Genomic DNA, 18,881 nt, shown 5'->3' on the forward strand with positions numbered 1-18,881 from the left:
TCCTTGAACACTAAACAAAATAGTCTATGTCAACACTTCAAGGTACTTTCAGATTTTGTTTGAAAGAACTTCCCCTTTCACACCTGGAAGAACATGTCCTACATCCTCCTAGACAAGTTTCCATCTTTTTCTACATCCACTATTGTGTATACAATTTCCACTCCTGAACGACCAAAAAGCTATGACTGCACAACAGGAAAAGTAACTAAAAAGGATATCCAAATGATTTTGTATTAAATACTCTCAACACTTTGGGGTAGATGAATAGAAGAAATTAAGCAAGCATAAACAAGAAATGACTCAGAGAACAATTATGTTTGGTTACAGACTTTTGAGATTTCAGACAATCTGCATAAGAAAGGCAGATACGCTGGAATTTTAAATTTTAACTCCTGTTGGAATGAAAGCTTTGATTTAAGTGAATATCAAAACAAAAAGATAACAAAACAGCATATGAACGCATGGCAATATAAGTAAATTATGTTCAGAAATACGTATGGTAGTCCGGCATTGTTCTGATGTTAAATGCACATCTCTTAGATTTTTCATGCTAGTCCTTTAAATCATAATCATCCGTGCTTTTTTCCTATAGGTAGTGCTAGAAGATCCCTACAACACTTGTGGCATGACTACTCAAAATCCTTTTGTAAAATAAGCATTATCATTACAGTAAAATATCACTATTTGATAAAAGCAATTTGAATAGATCAAAATATATTTCAAGGCCATATATGACTACTCTGAAAAATATTAACTTACTTTAAATATACATCTCACTGAAGGATAATATAGGAATCAAGCTAGAGATTAGTAGACTGAATTTTTAGTAAACACTTAAATATTTGAAAGAGTATTTGTAATTAATGACATTGCAACACAAATCAGTATAAAAAAACCATAAAATACAACTTGACTTCAAAAAGTATGAAATATCTAGACACAGTAAAAATGTGATTTCATAGTTATGATCACAACGCATACACAACTAAAATAATTCATCATAAACTTTAAAATGTACGGACTTTACAACCCTCATGACTTTAAAGAGAAACTGAACATTTGATTTTAACATATTTTAAAGGATGTTTATAAACAGGGAGCTTTAGAGTTTTTCTATTACTTCCAGACTTAACTGTCTTCCAGTCTGTAATTTTTTACCTTTTTATCTATTCTTTGGATAACTTTCACATTTGAAAAATAATAGAAAATAAAAAGTATCTGTAGGAGAGACAGGAGTAGAGGAGATGGGAACTTGTAAAAAGTTTGCTGGTCATAAAATTCAATAGAACAAGGAACAAAGAAGAGATACAGACAACTCTAGGGAGCAGCTCAGCAACATAATTCAGACATGCTGTTCCCTCTCATATTTTCTGACTCTTTCTTCAGGATGCCTTTTATAGCAGAACATACTTTTTGTTTTATTTACAAAATTATCTATTTAGACACCAAGCTCTTGCTATTGGTAATATGAGCCATTCATTCATTTGTTTATTCATTTAATAATTATTTATTGAGATTCTGTCATATTCCAGACACTATGGAAATAAAGTAGAAGAGCAAACATGGTTATGGGATTTTAATTAGTTTTTCAAGGATTATATAAGGCGAATACCTAAAGTAGTTTGGGGAACTTGTGGTGCTTTAACACACTCCTTTACTCTGGTTTTCTCCAAACATTCAAAAGCTTTATAAAGTCAAATCCTGATCAGAAGGGAATTCTCAAAAGGTAGAATGCAGGACTCAGGGAAACAAAGATAGAAATAAAATCATTTGTCTAAGATGTGCATCAAGATTAAGTAAGCAATAAAGCAAATTCATTTCTATTATCAACAGTTTTCTCTCCAATAGTATTTCTCTGTAAAATATGATTAAATCCAGAAATATAGGAATAAAACAAAATTGTACATAACCTGTAAGCCCCATAAAGGTAGACTTCTGTTCACCCAAAAGATATGAGACCTATAAAAAAAAGATGAGATATTAATTTTTAAAAACATGAAAAATGCACTCTTTTTAAATTTTCAATTGAAGTTGGAGATATTTAAATAATGTTTCATTAAAAGACAATAAAATATCAAAATTAAAATTAGAAAAACTTTATATTGTTTCAGTTTTCATTTTGATAATATTCACTTCTCTTCCAAGAACAGAAAATGGCTTATTCCTTATAAAGCATTTCTAATTTCATTTTCATTCTCATGTTAATATGAAAGAAAAGATAATGTCCTCTTATTTAAAGAGTGATTATGGCAAGGTAGAAAAACCTCAAACCCTTTATTAGTCAAATCTCCATTGAAAAGTCACTTAAGGGTTTGCCATAAACTCTAAGATTTTGTTATTTTAACACCATTAATATTTTGACAATACAAAGTCAACAGTATCAGTAATCGGAATTAAGTAACTCATAGAACACAGTAGTATTTCAGATTTGGATTTGTATAAAATTTTAAAAAATCTGTGGCGAGTCTAGCATAAAACCTTAGGCAGGACAAAGAGCAACTATCCTTAAATATCCCCTAAAAATCATATAATCCCTGATGCTAGAAATTTTAAAACACCATGCACTTCTAATTTCCCATTCATTATAATTTTTAAAGTAGGCTTCAAGCACTGCATGGAGTCCAGCTCAATGACCCTGAACTTAGGGACCCTGACTCCAAGAATCACATGCTGTATCAACTGAGCCAGCCAGGTGCCTCAACTAGTTATAATTTTTAACGATTTATACCCTACTATTGCCTACATTTTTTGTAGACAGCTGATTCAAATCAAAGTCACTCACAGCAATATAATCTGCTCATGAAAAGGTGAGAAGGGTTATATTATGCTGCCCAAAAAAATGCAAATAAAAAAAAAGAAACTATACAAAACAGAACAAAGTCTATTCACTGTTTACAGTTATGAAGTATTAAAGGAGTCCCATAAAATATTAAGGCTATTTTTAAATCTTTAAGGTATTTCCTTTTGGTAATATGTAGAGAGCAATAAACTCTCTAAAATTCTAGTTTTAAAAAAAATTATAAACTTTAAAATACCATTCAAAGAACTTATCTATCTTATTAAAGTAGAGTATTCTGTTATTCCAGAATGTCACATCTACCTGGAAAACTGATATCTTCAGTTGCTCCAAACCAAACCTGTGACCTTTCGCTCAAAAACCGGTCCTCTCTATTTTTACCTCTCAGCAAATGGCACCAAATTCCATTGTGTTTGGTTACCCAACAACTTAAGCATCATTTAGATTCTCTCCTCTCCTATATTTGCAAATACTTAATACACAAGTCATCAAAACTTTCAATGCTTTCCACCAAATATCTGTAGAATACATCTACCTTTCTTCATCTCAACTACCACAATCATCTCAATCTAAAATACCACTTTCTGCAATTGGGACTCTTGCAAAAGCCTACCAGCTAGGAACCTACACTTCTTTTTGCCTTCTAAGTTACTACTAAACAGATTCTTGCTAAATGAATTTTAGGTCACATCACCCCACTATGTATTGGCACTACACATTTGTTAAGATAAAGACCAAAACTCTAAAACGGCATTCTTTTTTTAAAAAAAATATTTTATTTATTCTTGAAAGAGACAGAGCATGAACAAGGGAGAGGCAGAGCTAGAGAGGGACACAGGATCAGAAGCAGCCTCCAGGCTCTGAGCTGTCAGCACAGAGGTGGACTCGGGGCTCAAACTCACAAGCTGTGAGATCATGACCTGAGCCGAAGTCAGATGCTCAACCGACTGAGCCACCCAGGCGCCCCTAAAATAGCATTCTTAAACTTACTCAACTGTGACATGACCACACCCTTTTTTACATGAGCTCTACCCTTATCCTAGCTCTCAGTTCAACACTCTCAGGGAAATCTTACATGAGGCTGTCACTTGATCAATGTAGTCAACTAATCTCTTTGGCAATGTCACTCACCACATTTCTCCTGCTATTTATGTTCATTGTAACTTACATTTATTTGCAGATGTATTTCTTTAATAATTATCTATTCATTAAACTGCAAGTTTCCCTAAGATGAAACAGTATGTCTATTTTACTCACCATTACAGTCCCAGTGTCTGTATGAGTACATGCCTATAGTAAGCTGGGCATTCAGTATAAACAAACTGATGGTACCATAAAAGCAAAAATATGGCTGATGAGTTCACAACACTGTCCTTTCCAAAACACATCTTTTATATCTTCAGTGACAAGATATGTAAGACCGAAGAGGGATATGGACACAGTTTTCATAGATGAAAATTACGTGCCACAAAACCAACTAAAATTAAGTGAATAGCAATCCCTGGAAAAGTATAAAGTAAATTGTGAATCAGAAGTTTGAAAGCATTTTCAAAGAGAAATTAATACTTACTATGGATTTACTGAAAACTAGTTATCAAACAAATAGCATTTCTTTTGGTCCAAGATGTTGCTTTGATAGGTCCTGAAATGTCATAGAGCATTTAAATTTAAATAAGACTCTGAAGAAAAGCCTTTTCTTAGACAAGACTGGGTCATGTGGAGTAGGTTTCATAATCTTTAAAAGAACATTTCTACAAAACTCTAACATATAAATTGCAGTGTGAAGTGAGATCTCCAGTGGAGATCATCTTTTCCACCAATTTACTTAGTGCTAAATTGGATAAATACAAAGAAGTACAAGGCATAAATGATAGTAAAAACTAGTGCCCAAACTCTTTTTCATAACGTGAGTTTATCGTGAAAAAAGAATGTAGGAGCTAATTTGCACATTTCTAGATCACCTCCAGAACCAAGAAGTGAAAGTGAACCTGGCAATCAGACCATAATTCCAAATGCAGATTTAATCCCACAGACAATAAAGTACTAGGAGGAAAGAATACCTGTACAGGAATATTTATTATAGCATTATTTGTAGTAGGAAAGGAGCTGGAAGAGAATTAAAGTGGCCTCATCATCAACAATAGCAAAAATAACATGAATAAGAAAAAAGTCATTGAAAAAAGCGATGTATATAAAATTGCCCTTACTATATCAGTATGAGCATGTTACATGTATATGTGTTCACACGGAAAGAAGTTAGAAAAGATTGCTCATCAAAATACTGAAAGTATTTATTTCTAGGTATTGATAAGTTAGGTAATTTTTACTTCCTTTCCTTGCCATAAGTATTCATATAGTAATAATCATGAACCAACTATAAAATCATAAAAAATAAAATAAATTTCACTTTCTTAATTATAAAAAATAAAAAATAAAACAAGAGTAATCATAAAAACAAAATTTGTATGATTCAGTTGTTCAGATTAAACTAAGTTTATAGATAAAATCCATGTTTGAAGCATCATTGTGAAAACTGGAAGAACCATACCCACCCAATGGAAGTTACAGCAACAGTTAAACATAGAAAGTTAATGACCTGTAGCCTCAGCCACTTTTCACAGCATGCTTATTTATGGCTTCTCCAAAAGGTAAGAAAATAGCTGCTAAAAATGTCTGATAAGCTTTGGCAGCTGAGGCAGAAGTCCAGGGCTGGGTTAACCAGAAGAATAAAGCATTTGTTAAACACATGAGAGTAATAGGGTCAATATGTGGGCCATAATTTATATGAAAGAACCCTGTGACTCACAAACTTGAGATGAACGCAGATTGTTAGCTCTCCAAGACAATGAATACAAGCCTGTGTTATAGTAACAAAGTATAATACCTTAAACCAGGATGGAAATGATAAAACTCTCCTAATCATAACAAATACTGAGAACTGAGTACTAGGTATGATACTAGGCTCACATCTTAACAACTTAAAAAATTAAGTGTGTCTGAAACCAAGGAGACTAGGATACTGATGTATAGTAGAGTTCTGACCACATATTAGGGAGATTTTTCAGTAACTGATTCCTTTCAAAAATCTAGATATATTCATACCAGGCTAGACAGCCTATCGTCAGGGTGTTACAGGGAGGACTAAATACTAACTTTTTAAGAGACTGGACTTTTAAGAGTCTTTCCATTACCTACGCACTGCCTTAGGCTTTCTATCAACATTCTTCTTCCCTCTCCAAGATAGAGTTGAGTGCAAAAAGCCACTCTTGACCCAAAGGCTACATTTCTCAGCCTTTGAGTGAGAGTATGGTGATATGACTGATTCCCACCTGAGATCTGAGAATAACATACAAGTAAAAGTGTTGCTTGTCATTTGTTCGACAATAATTTCAGGAAGTGTATATATACCTTCTCCATGCTCTTTTTATCTTTCTGAAAGCTGGAGAGGATTCTTAAGTCCCAAAATATAGACACAAAATAAAAGTGGCCTGCATACATAATAATGTATTTACATGTTATAGAGCTTGTGCGTGTGTGTATGTGTTAATCACTGTAGAAAAGATCTACACTAAGAACACCAGCATTAGACTCCAGTAAACAAAAAAAAATTCTTTGAATTTTTTTATATTATATGTTGGAGAACTTGGTGCTACTTCTATCTCTACTGTAACTAATATACATGACAGAAGAAAAGGTCTACATTCTTTCCTATTGGTTATCAAAATTTTATTTCTCCTTTTAATAACTGTTAACCTAAAAAAAATAATCTTTAAAATGTGAATGTCACTTAAACACATTTGTTGCTCTATTAGGCACTGATTTTCAATGTAAATCCAAATACTATAAAGTATAAGCACATTCATGTACTTCTTACCTCTGTCTCTATCCCTTGATATTAAAAACTAATAATCACTTCCACAATTTTTAAAATGGATGAGGATGCATTCATTTTGACACACAATGTAGAACTGTAAACACCAGCAGGCAAAGAGTCAATAATGGCTCATGAATGAAATTCATAAACTACATGCTGGAGGTGTGTTTCCTTTGCTAATGCTTATAAATCATTTGCTACAAACTGTGTGGACATCACAGTTTTTCACTTGCACAATTTCATACATTAACAATAACATTTTTTCATATCCTCAGTTGTCCATACTTGCAACATTTTCATATCAATTTTCACTCTTGAGGGACTTAAAAATAAAGCAAAGCCGCACAAAATATCCACAGCTTTATTATGTCAGAAGCTCTAATTAAATAAATCTCTTTGCTGAATTAGTCTCATTATTTTAAAATAGAGCCTGTGCCCATAAAGGCCACTTCTGTTTTTCATTAACCAATACTGCATTGACAATGGGAACTGAACAGAACATTGTATTCAAAATGGAGCCATAAGTTATGCTGTTATGTTTTTTAATTGCAGTAATCTGGTTTTTCAAATGTATATCCTCTATAATTATGGCTAAATATTCTCAGTAATATGACACAGAAGTTAATTGTAGGAAACTTTGTTCCCCTTAATGTTTTTCAAATAATATAATTTTACTCCACCATCATCCCCCAGCGCCCTTTCACCCGTAGAGAGATTCTATCATGCCTTATTTTATGATTTTCAGATCACTCTAACGTACGTTTTAATTATAAATCACCAAGTTTTAAGAACTATTGTGGTGTGCATTTGTAAGGAAGTATAGTGTGAACCATTTTTAATAATACATAGACAGGAAAATGCAATAAATGTTAATACACACTGCCGTCTCTAGCCAGTGGTCCTTAATCATCTTGATTGCACAACACTATCAATAAAACTTTTGAACATAATTCCATTTATTCAACAACATTCCTTGACCCACAAAGTCTTACACTAAGTATGAGAGCTACAGAGGCAAATAGAACACGGTCCTTGCCCTTGGTAAGCATATAAAGAGAACAAAGAAGTAAATAGTAAAATCAAGGGCAGTGTGTTAAGTGTTGGGACAGAAGTGGGAGGGGGGGTGTATCAGGGAGGCTCAGAGAATCCTTAGAAGCTTCTCCTAACCCAGAGTAAAACTGGGCTATAGATCAGGATGTCAGATAAGAATTTCAGATAAAGTATCATCCAAGAAATTGCTACCCTGAAGGTCTAGAAGTCCAGAAGCAAGTTAAAAAGGAGTAGGTAGGTAGTGATATGGGAAACAAAGGCAGAAGGAAATGGCAAATTAAATTCCTTAAAACCTGTAGCCCATTGACAAATACTTGAGGCTGGCAGAGCAATGTTTCTCCAGGAACCCCCTACTGTCTTAACGCTAATGCTTTGCTAGAGGGAAAAACAACCTCAGCTTTACCATAGCTAGCTCTCCCGTATCCTGTGAGTCTTCTTTAGCATATGAAAATCTCATTAGAAACTTCCCCTGGACATTCCCTCTCCCAACTCCAGAGTATATAACCAGTCTGTACTCATGGTCATGGGCCACTCCTTCTGCCCATTCTCCTGTCCCATGCTGTTAATAAAATCACCTTTTTGCACCTCAGTTCCGGACCCCCCAAACCCCACTATCACCTCAAAACCTCACCAGGTAGTGAGTGAGACACAGGAATGGAAAACAGAGGTTCAAGAAGACAAAGCAGAGAATGCAAAGTCTCCGAGACAAAGGAGAAAACAGTATGTGTAAGTGACTTCAGGTAGGTGAGCTTGGCTGGTTAGGGGCTGAGGTGAGGTGAGGTGAGGTAAGCAAAGGTCAGGTTATAAAAGACCTTCATTTATTCAGTTATTCACTCACTCATTTAATAAATAACTACTGGTTGTCTGGGTGGCTCAGTTGGTTAAGCATCTGACTCTTAATTACAAGTCTCATGGTTCCTGAGTTTGAGCCTCGCATCTGGCTCTGTACTGATAGTGCTCCTCTCTCTCGGCCCCTCCCCTGCTTACGCGTGCTATCTTTCTCCCTCTCCATGTCTATCTCTCAAGAGTAAATAAATAAATTTTAAAAAAGAAATAGCTACTAAGAGTTGAATTTGTGCCAGGTTCTGAGGATTCAAACAATAATCAATGCCTCATGGAAGAACTATTGCAATCCACGTGAAATACACAGGAAACGAAACAAGTATGTATAATATATGAAAGATATAAAGGCAGTGGAAAAAAGTTAAAAGGGAAAAGAAAAAAAAAGCACTTGAGGGAGTCTTATGAGGAGAATACAATTTTAAACAGGATATTTAGGTAAAGCTTCCCTGAAAATACAATTTTGAGTAAAGATCTGAGGAAGTGTGCCTTATGTTATCTGATGGAAGAGAATTCCAGACAGAGGGAACAGCAGGTATGAAGGCCTGAGCCAGCTTTAAGGCTGGTATGATCCAGAAACAGAGAAGAGGCCAATGTGATTGGAACAAAATGGGTGGGGGAAAAGGAGAAGGAGATGAAGTTACAGAGAAGCCATAGGAGGCACCTCGGCATTGAGAGCACAGCCACGTCAAGATCCGACTTAGATTTTACAGAAACGCCGACTGCTATATTAAGAATAAACCAAAGGGGAGCGAAGGTGCAATTAGCAGGACTAATTCGGAGGTCTCCTGCAGTACTCAGGTGACAGAAGGTGGCCCGTGCCAGGGTGGCAGCGCTGAAAATGATTCTATGCTGGATATATCTTGAAAGTAGAAATGACAGAATTTTCTAAGGGGTTTGCATATGCTGCAGAGTGTGAGACCAAAAGAGAAGTTAAGAATAACTCGAAAGCATTTGGCCTGAGCAACTGTCAGGTTGGAATTTGGTTCTGCTGAAACGTGGAAGGCTGACAGTGGAGCAGGGCTGGGGGAAGCTCGAACTGTCACCTGCTGAGATGGGGAAGAGCACACAAGAAGCCTTGGAACATGACACCTTCAAAATGCCTATTAAACACCCAAGTAGAGAGGATGAATATGCAGTTTAAACTGAGGGGGTAGGAATTGGAAACTGCTGGTCTCTATGGTCAATGACTTAATCAGGGAAGAAAGGCAGAAAAACATTAATGCTGAAGGCCTCAAATCAAAGGGGAAATATGAGAAAATTTCTGCTTCTCTGTATGTCAGGTGGGAATAATAAGATTGAGTGTATATTGAATGAAATAACATAAATAAAACAACTAGTCCAATGCCAGAAAAGAGCAAGAACTCCAAAATATACAACCTTTCACAAGCTGAAAAGTCCCTGAGGGTAGTGAATGTTATATCTTGACACACAGAAATATAAATGCATGCCAAGTATTCAATAAAGATAGAGTGGGACAGCCATAATTATATTTCATTAAATAAAAATTGTATAAAGAATTATCACATAAATGGTTATATAAGAAAGTGTCAGTTGTTAATCTTTAATCCTTTAATAAATACAGAATAATTTTCACTGTCTACACAAGCTGAGGAGTAACCGATTCATTTAAATGCACATTATATCCTCACTTTCCATTTTAATTTGCTCTTTTGTATTTCTCAATTTTCTTAAGGCAAACCTCCACATGAAAAATACAGTTGTACATAAGTTGGCCATCAAATTTCTTTTCTGCTTTGAAAATTATTTTAAATTTAGTGGCTTGGACAGGAACTCAAGGTGGTGAGGAGTTCAAAATTATTCATGCTATTACACAGATAGTTCCCTTCCCTACTACTTCTAGTGAAGGAAAGAGCTTAAAAAGGGAAGTCTATAAATGAAAGAAATGCAATTTAATAAAAGCAACATGATAATGAATGGAAAAAATAAGTTAAAACAAGTCAGTAAGTCATTTAACTCAAATAAGATAAAGAGCTATACAAGCTAAATCTGAGACTTGGTGATGCATTCCCAGAACATGCTAGAGTGTTTCAAAAGTCACTAGACTTTTGTTGTTGTTGTTGTTGTTGTTATTGTTGTTGTTTTGGGATTTTTTTGAGGATTTTTTTTTTTGGTTTTCTTTTAGATTCCACTTATAAGTGAAATCATACAGTATTTCCAGTTTTCTAACTTATTTTACTTAACATAATGCCCTCAAGGAATCTTTAAAAAGAAAAGGTAACACCTAGTATAACTGAAAATACTTACAAACCTGGCATACAAGAGTATACCTTTTTGGAGTATATGTAAATCAAGAATAGAAAAGTATATGGGTCTTTAAAGAGACTAACTCCATACTAAGCAATTAAACTGAAAAGCCAGATCAATTTAATTGAGACAAATACCTAAAACATCCTTAAGAAAATGAGTTCCATAGAACATCCTTCAAAATACAATTCAAAATAATCAAAAAAATGTTGTAGTTCAAAGACATCTTACCATTCATTTCCTTGTGAAGGGTTTTCTAGTAGCACTCGGATTATGTATAATAAACAGCTTAGTAATTTGAGAGAAAAATTGAATAGACGAATTCTTAGACCTTTAAACAAACAACAAAAATTTAATTTTCATTTTAACTTAGTTCACAAGACTAAAAAATTGCCAACAATAACAACTTTAAGTAGAGCACTTAAATTGTATTTAAAAACTACAATACCATAATTGTCTAAAACTCTTAAATTTTAGGCATCTGAATTTTAATTAGCTAAATATTGAAATAAATAGTGAGATTGACAGACTGTGTGCACTGCAAATGGCCACAAATATCATACCCAAGAATAAATCTAGGTTTGAGCATTGAGAAGCCACAAATATGACTGGTTCAGATATGCTTAGAAGTGTAAGCATTTTTTATATCCGTGAATTTTGGAATAAATTTTAGCTAGCTAGAAAATCTAGCTGCTTATAAATTCACCATATAAGTTATACAGCTTTTACCTTCAAGACACCTTGTAGATTTGATTGTGAAGGAATTATAATCATGTATATAATTATATATTATACATCCAGTAATTACATAATTATAGAAGAATCATAGTAGCATTTGCTGGAAAATACATAACACACTCACACACATTTTAGTTCGACCAGTTGAAACTTACTATTTCCTTTAGGTTAAGTACCAAGGAAATCTTAGATATTTGGGGGGTATTAAGACTGTCATGTATGTACCTGTGAAACTGTGTAGGTCACAGCTATGCAGCCTGTAATACTTAGTGATGAAGAAGAGCAATTAACATTAAGCAAAATATGGTTAAAGTCTGATTAATAGAAGCATTACCTTTCCTGTAATTATCCAGTGGTATCTGATTCATGCATTATGAATAAAATTTTGAGAAAGGTCTTCTTATAATTATTATTTAATAAAATCTGCAAATGAAATGTCATTTTTTTCTCTGCTATATGTGAGTGTACTTGAAGTAACATTTCTTAACAGTAAAAGGTTAATGCCTAGTAATTTTGTAATTTTCTTAGGCTTCCCTATTAAAATGGTAGGTATACTTTTTATGGGTTAGCTTCTTTATAAAGTCTTTTAAACTGTTAATGAAATTGCCCTGGTTTTATAGAACTGGTCTCCTGAAAAGACTGCTTAATCATAGTTGAGTGCTGGTAAAGTACTCAAATAATGCATCTACCTTTTCTGGCCTGGAGAGATAGAATTATTAGCATTAAGATCAAGAAGCCCTTCTATTCAAATGATATGGCCCCATTAGGATAGATCTATTGGTAGGACTTCCTTGGAAATTCTAAACAACCAGATTAGAGAGGCATTAGCTATTCTTAGCCTTAACCTTCCAGCTAAATTGCCATTAAGAATCTCTAAGCAATGTGTCTTACATACTGAAATACTCCCTATCGTCAGTATTTTGGTAACTTCCAACAACTCAAGCTTTTCTCTTTAAACCCCACAGAGGCATAACTCAATTGAGATGACCCAAAGAAGATTCCAGGGTCAAAATTCAGAAAGAACAAAGCCTACACCAATCTAATATAGACCTTTCCACTGTTTGTTTACATTTTAAGCAATAATTGTATGAAAAAGTGCACACTGACTTATTATATATGGCTTTTTAAAAATATGAGGTATTATAAGGAGGCAGCAAGTGTCACTGACACATCAATCTTGTCTGCTCTTGGCTCAGTAACTATGTTTATTTCATGTCTTCCTCAAGTTGCAATGTTTCCCAAATTTATCTGATAAGAATCAGTGGAGTGTGAACTCTGCACTGAGCCCTACACTTCCTGATTCAAAATCTCCAGAGAAGGATGCTAGTAATCTGTACGTTTCAGAAAACCCTAGATATATCTTGTTATCAGGCATGAATCAGAAACATTAAACTCTTCCCCAGTAAATCAGTTTGAGAAGGATAGAGCCTTCTCAAACCAAGGTTTACATGTGCCTCACAGTTAAAATAGGGGACCCATCATTTAAATTATTTTCCTCACGAATCCAAATGGTCCTCTAACAAATCCACCTACTGGTGTGGGATTTGGGGAACTGCAGTTATTCAAACACCCTAACACCACCACATGTAACATCAACAGGTTTCTGAATTTTTACTGTGTGGCAGAAAAGATTATCAGATTTATTCTATATAAAAGATATTTTGCAAAAGGATTGTACAGCTGAATTTTTTTAGTTAAATATATGTACAAATACATTGATGGGAGAATAAAATGAATGACTTACTTGATCTCTGGTTTTTGATAAAAAATAACTTTAGTCTTTCTTTAAATGTGTTTTCATTCATATAGAATTCAACTTGTACCCTGCAAGCAGAAGATTAAAATATAATTAAAACTAATAATACATTAAAAATGAAATTATTTCAGTTAATGCATTATAATACACTTTGAACAAACCCTCACTACAGAAAATGAAAATTGAGTAAAATACTGAATTTTTTGGAGAAAAGCAGTTACTTTCCAATTCTAAACATAGTAAGTTCAAATATGATACATATTTAATTCTATTATCAGCATTAGTGGATGTAATGAGTGGTATGGATGATTCAAAACAGAAATAATATGTGTCTTTGGAATAATTTTAGAATCAGCATTTTCCCAAGTTTTTCCCCTGTTATTAAAATCAATTGGATGTTTGAATGCCATCAATGCAAATTGATATAGAGTTTGACCACCACCACCAAAGCACTGCATCAGAATCTTAAGGGACTGGATTTGAAAATCTATTTTTAACAAGTCCTTCCCTTCATCTACAGCCTATATGGAACACCATATTGTGGGACATTTTACCTTTTTATTTATTTATTTAGGCTCATATTAATATATACATGATCAACAAAGGAGTAGACAAGTAGAATGTTAAAGTCAACATAGATAGGTTATAAACCAGACAAAACAATGAAGGATCTGAATATTATATATTTGATATATTTTAAAATAATACCAACAGTCTAAAAAATAGCAGCATGCTAATAAATATATCTGATTTCTCCCTAAATTCCAGCAAACTTCTCTCATGTGAGAAGACCCAATATCTTAGGAGTATCTGGGTGGCTTGGCCAGTTAAGCATCTGACTTTGGCTCGTGTCATGATCTCACAGTCCGTGAGGGCTCTGAGCTCTCACCCCTCTGGAGCCTGCTTCCGATTCTGTGTCTTCATCTCTCTCTACCTCTCCCCTCCTTGGCTCTCTCCCTCTCCCTCTCCCTCTCCCTCTCTCTTTCTCTCTCTCTCTCTCTCTCTCTCTCGGGCTCTCTCTCTCTCTTGCTCTCTATCAAAAATTTAAAAAAATTAAAAAATTTTTAAGACATAATTAAAATTTTCAAAATATTGAGTGAAAAGAAATATTATGTTCTTGATTTGTTAATGATCATTTGAAATTTTAATTAAATGGTCTCAAATATATTTATTTATTATATGCTATGATTCCAAAATAGCTACAAACACACTTTAATGTTTACACAAACATTAGACTTAATCTCATCTTTCCTAATATCACAAAATGTTGATAATGTAATCTGTATAAGCTAGAAGCCTTATTTTGTAATTGTATTTTGTAACTCTTAATCTCCTTTACCAAATAGGAGATGCAAAATAGCACTTCCTAACCCTCACCCCCTCTGGCAACTACCATTCTTTTCTCCATATCTCTGAATTTTGTACCATTTTGTTTGTTCATTTGTTCCATTTTTTTAGATTACAAATTTAAGTAGAATTCCAGAATCAAAATAAGTAATGGGGATGTGATGTACAATAGGGTGATACAGTCAATAATAATGAACTGCAAATTTGAAAATTGATAAGAAAGTTAATCTTAGGGGTGCCTGGGTGGCTCAGTGGGCTAAACAGCCAACTTGATCTAAGCTCAGGTCATGATCTCAAGGTTCATGAGATCAGGCCCCACATCAGGCTCTGAGCTGACAGCACAGAGACTGTTTGGCATTCTGTCTCTCCCTCTCTCTCTGCCCCTCCCCCACTTGCGCTCTTGCTGTCTCTCAAAATAAATTAATAAACATTTTTAAAAAAAGAGTAAATCTTAGTTCTCAACACAAGAAATGTTTTTCAACTCTGGTGATAGATGGTAACTAGATTTATTGTGGTGATCATTGAATACAAATGCCATTATGTTTACATCTGAAACTAGTATAATGTTGTATGTCAGCTATACTTCAATAAAATAATTGCAGTATTCTCTAGCAGAACACTTACATATGCATCTTGATATGCATGTACACACTCCCACACACATACGCAAACTTACATACTCACACACACTATAAAAGTGCATGCACACAGAGACACAGAACTCCAGCAGTGTCTTAGAAATCCATCACTGAGTCTGTTGCCCTCATTTTTTTATTGAAAAGGCAGTTCACTTTAAATATAGTAATTGTAACACCAATACCAAGCTAAATTATTTCAAATTTGGTATGGATAGAAAAGGAAATCTGAAAGGGCATATGGCTATTACACAAGTAATTCAGCAAAGACCATGCAGATTTGCTCTTGAGTTAACAAATATTTAAGAATAGAAGTCCATCCTTCTGATAATATCTGAAGTTCAGTACTGGGTATATAACAAAGATTTAACTAAAATGAGATCATTTAAAGCCTGATGCAAAATAATGAGATTCTGGAAAGTGTCTCATATGAGGACAAGTTTAAGGAAATGGAAATGTTTAGCCTAAATATGAAGAGTTAGCAGTTAACATAAAGGCTGTCTTTCTTTTTTTTTTTTATTTTTTAAATATTTACTTACTTTTGAGAGAGAGAAAGAGACAGACAGACTGCTAGTGGGGGAGGGGTAGAGGGAGAGGGAGACACAGAATCGGAAGCAGGCTCTAGGCTCTGAGCTGTCAGCACAGAGCCCAATGTAGAGCTCAAACTCACTAGCCTTGAGATCATGACCTGAGCTGAAGTAGGGCACTCTATCAACTGAACAACCCAGGCACCCCAAAGGCTGTCTTTAAATATTAACATGGTTATCATTATTAACATGAGATGACTCATCACATGATGCTCCATTGTACATAATTAATCATAGAGAAATAGGAGAATTAGGAATGAGATTACTCAATTATGAAATGATCATCATTGTGAAGTGGAGAGCCCTCCAATATATATAATTGTGCCAAAGACTAGAACAGCTTGTAATGCAGTGACTGTTTTTTTTCCTGATACAGATAATTTTGCATGAGACAAATTCTCTCATTAAATGACTTCCAGATTCCTTTCTCATTATAATATTACACGAAGTAAAACTCTTAATTAATCCAGTTCTCTAACAGAGTTTAGTGTTTATCCTTCTGAATTTTTTCATGATTTTATTTTAAATATCCTGTTAGTACTTCCCTTTCCAGTTTAAATGTGCTTTTCCTTTTTTCCTTCTACATTTTCCTTCCCTTCCTCCTCTCCTCCCTTCCTTCTAAACCCTCTCTTCCCATCTAACTTTATCCGAATTTACCTCCATCCAAATAGGCCAACATAGTGCACTCTTCTTGGACTTTGCCCAGATACTCAGAGTTTTAATCACCTTTACCCCAATATAACAGTGGAATTATGATTGTATTTAATAAAAATAAAGTAGAAATGTAGAAATAAAGTAGAAATACCAGGTGGTATCATCTCCTACTGATATATTTTCATTGTTTAATAATATTAGCTTTATATTGGTCAACAACATTTTATTGTTTGATTTGCATAGATACTATATTTCTTTGTAACAAATATTTATTTCTGGATATTTTATAATTTTGGTTGCTATTTTTAAAGGGTTTTGTTCCAACCTTTAACTTTTGGTTTTGGTATTGTAAATGGCTACCATGTTGAATCCCTTTATGTGCAATAATATGTTTTTTCATGTTTATTGCTTGGGTACTTTAGGCGGATAATCATGCCATCTAAAAACTTCCAATATTGTATTTACATTTAACTGTTATTATGTTGACTAGCACTTATTGAAGAAAAAATATCAACTGTGGTGTGCATTCTTAAAAGGCTTCTTACGCTTTAGCAATAATTATACTGTTGACCCTGGAGTTGCAATAAATATTTATATTTTACACCAAAAATCATATGAGGAGTGCAGGGATATTGATAGTTATCAACAACCTATCTTGACTCTCTCAAACTGATAGTATCTTGCTGGGATTTTTTTTTTTTTTTTTGACATTGAGTTGATGAATTATTTCAACAGATTTTCTATTATGCAATTTTTCAGGTACTTACTGGTGGATTCAATTTCGTATCCTTTTAGTTTTTCTTCTATAGTCTTAACTAAGATTTATGTACTATCATCTTTAGATTATCCTGATATCTTCAAATACACATTGAAAAACTCTCCAGGTTTTTCTACAGTCTGAAACAATTTTAAAAACTACAGACACATTCTGTAATAAGCATTGTCAATTTGCCTTAATATTGATTTTAATTGGTTACTTTTTCTTCCTCATTCTGTTGCTCTGGTTACTTGAATTTAGTATAAAAATCATGCAGATTCTTGCTAAAAGCCAATTCCTCTTAAAATTCCTTTTCACTAACTCTAAAGTGAGTTAACTCTAAAGTAAGCCCTCACCATTTTAACCACCCAAAAATAATTCTGACCTACGCTGTCCACACATTGTTCTTTCAGAAACACTATTTCACTTTTTTCAAGACTAATAATGCCTTGGGCTGTGTTTAAGATGTCAAACCTTTGCAGGGGTGCCTGGGTGGCTCAGTTGGTTAAGCGTACAACTCTTGATTTTGGCTCAGGTCATGATCTTCAGGTTCATGGATCTGAGCCTTACATCAGGCTCTGCACGGACAGTGTAAAGACTGCTTGGAATACTCTCTACTTCTCTCTGCCCCTATCTCGCTCATGTTTACCTTCTTTCTCTTTCAAAATAAATAAATAAACAAACAAACAAACAAATAAAAACTTAAGAATAAAACACCTTTGCCAATATTCTCTTTGGAACTTGTAGTCGATATAGACAACTAGCAAAAGAAAACTCTTCTATATTTCTGCTTGGTACTGCTTCCTTCCTGCCTCCCTCTGATTCTGCAATATTAGTCAGGAGTCTGTGCATGAGTATTTTATGACTATACCCATTTCAAACAAGGCAGTATCTTCCTGGACTTTCTTGTCCAGCAGGCAGGTTCAGTGGATACGTGTTAGTCTCTCTATTTATTTCTTGGTGGTTGTTTTTCTTTGGAAAATCTACATTTAGACATCAAATTAATGTATATAGCTCCACTGCAGTTCCCATGTCTAAGAACTTTTCACCTGGCATCATTTCTATGCTTTTAAGTTGGCGCATCTTTCTAATTACAGGCTTGGTGCTCTGACTCAAAGACTAAAGAGAAAAAGTAAAATCTCACCATATACTATTGCCAAGCTTTTCTCACTTTATTCCCACCACTACTAACTTTAAATGGGGTTTATAGTTATGAGAATTACAACTTTCCAAATACACATTACTGTGAATGTGTACCTTATTTTCTTTAAAATCATTGTTATGCACCAAACTGTGTCCCCCTAAAAAATATATATATTGAAGTCCTAATCCAAGTATCTCATTATGTGACCTTATGTGGGAATAAGTCATTGCAGACATAATTATTTAAATTAAGATGAGGTCATATGGGAGTAGGTTGAGTCCTTAATCATCCAATACCACCGGTGTCTTTATTAGAGGAAAATTTGGACAACTGACATAGAAGAAAAACGGCCATGTAAAGACAGAGACAGTGACTGGAGTTTTAGGGCCATAATCCCAGGACTACCTGGGGTACAAGAGGCTGAAAAGGCAAGC

At 34.2% G+C, this 18,881-nt stretch overlaps 1 protein-coding gene across 3 annotated transcripts in view; it reads right to left on the reverse strand.

The window, feature by feature from the left end:
* The window catches only part of KCNT2 (potassium sodium-activated channel subfamily T member 2), a 355,813-nt gene that overhangs the window by 238,754 nt on the left and 98,178 nt on the right, over positions 1-18,881 (reverse strand). For all 3 annotated transcript variants that reach the window (XM_039217452.1, XM_039217450.1, XM_039217449.1), the window contains exons 2-4: positions 13,312-13,391; positions 11,061-11,160; positions 1,911-1,959 (exon numbers count right to left, since the gene is read on the reverse strand). In XM_039217452.1, coding sequence (XP_039073383.1) covers positions 1,911-1,959; positions 11,061-11,160; positions 13,312-13,391 — 229 coding nt within the window. The remainder of the gene's footprint in view (positions 1-1,910; positions 1,960-11,060; positions 11,161-13,311; positions 13,392-18,881) is intronic.

This window comes from Hyaena hyaena, unplaced genomic scaffold (assembly GCF_003009895.1).
Source record: "Hyaena hyaena isolate Hyena2069 unplaced genomic scaffold, ASM300989v1 scaffold_692, whole genome shotgun sequence".
NCBI lineage: Eukaryota > Metazoa > Chordata > Mammalia > Carnivora > Hyaenidae > Hyaena > Hyaena hyaena.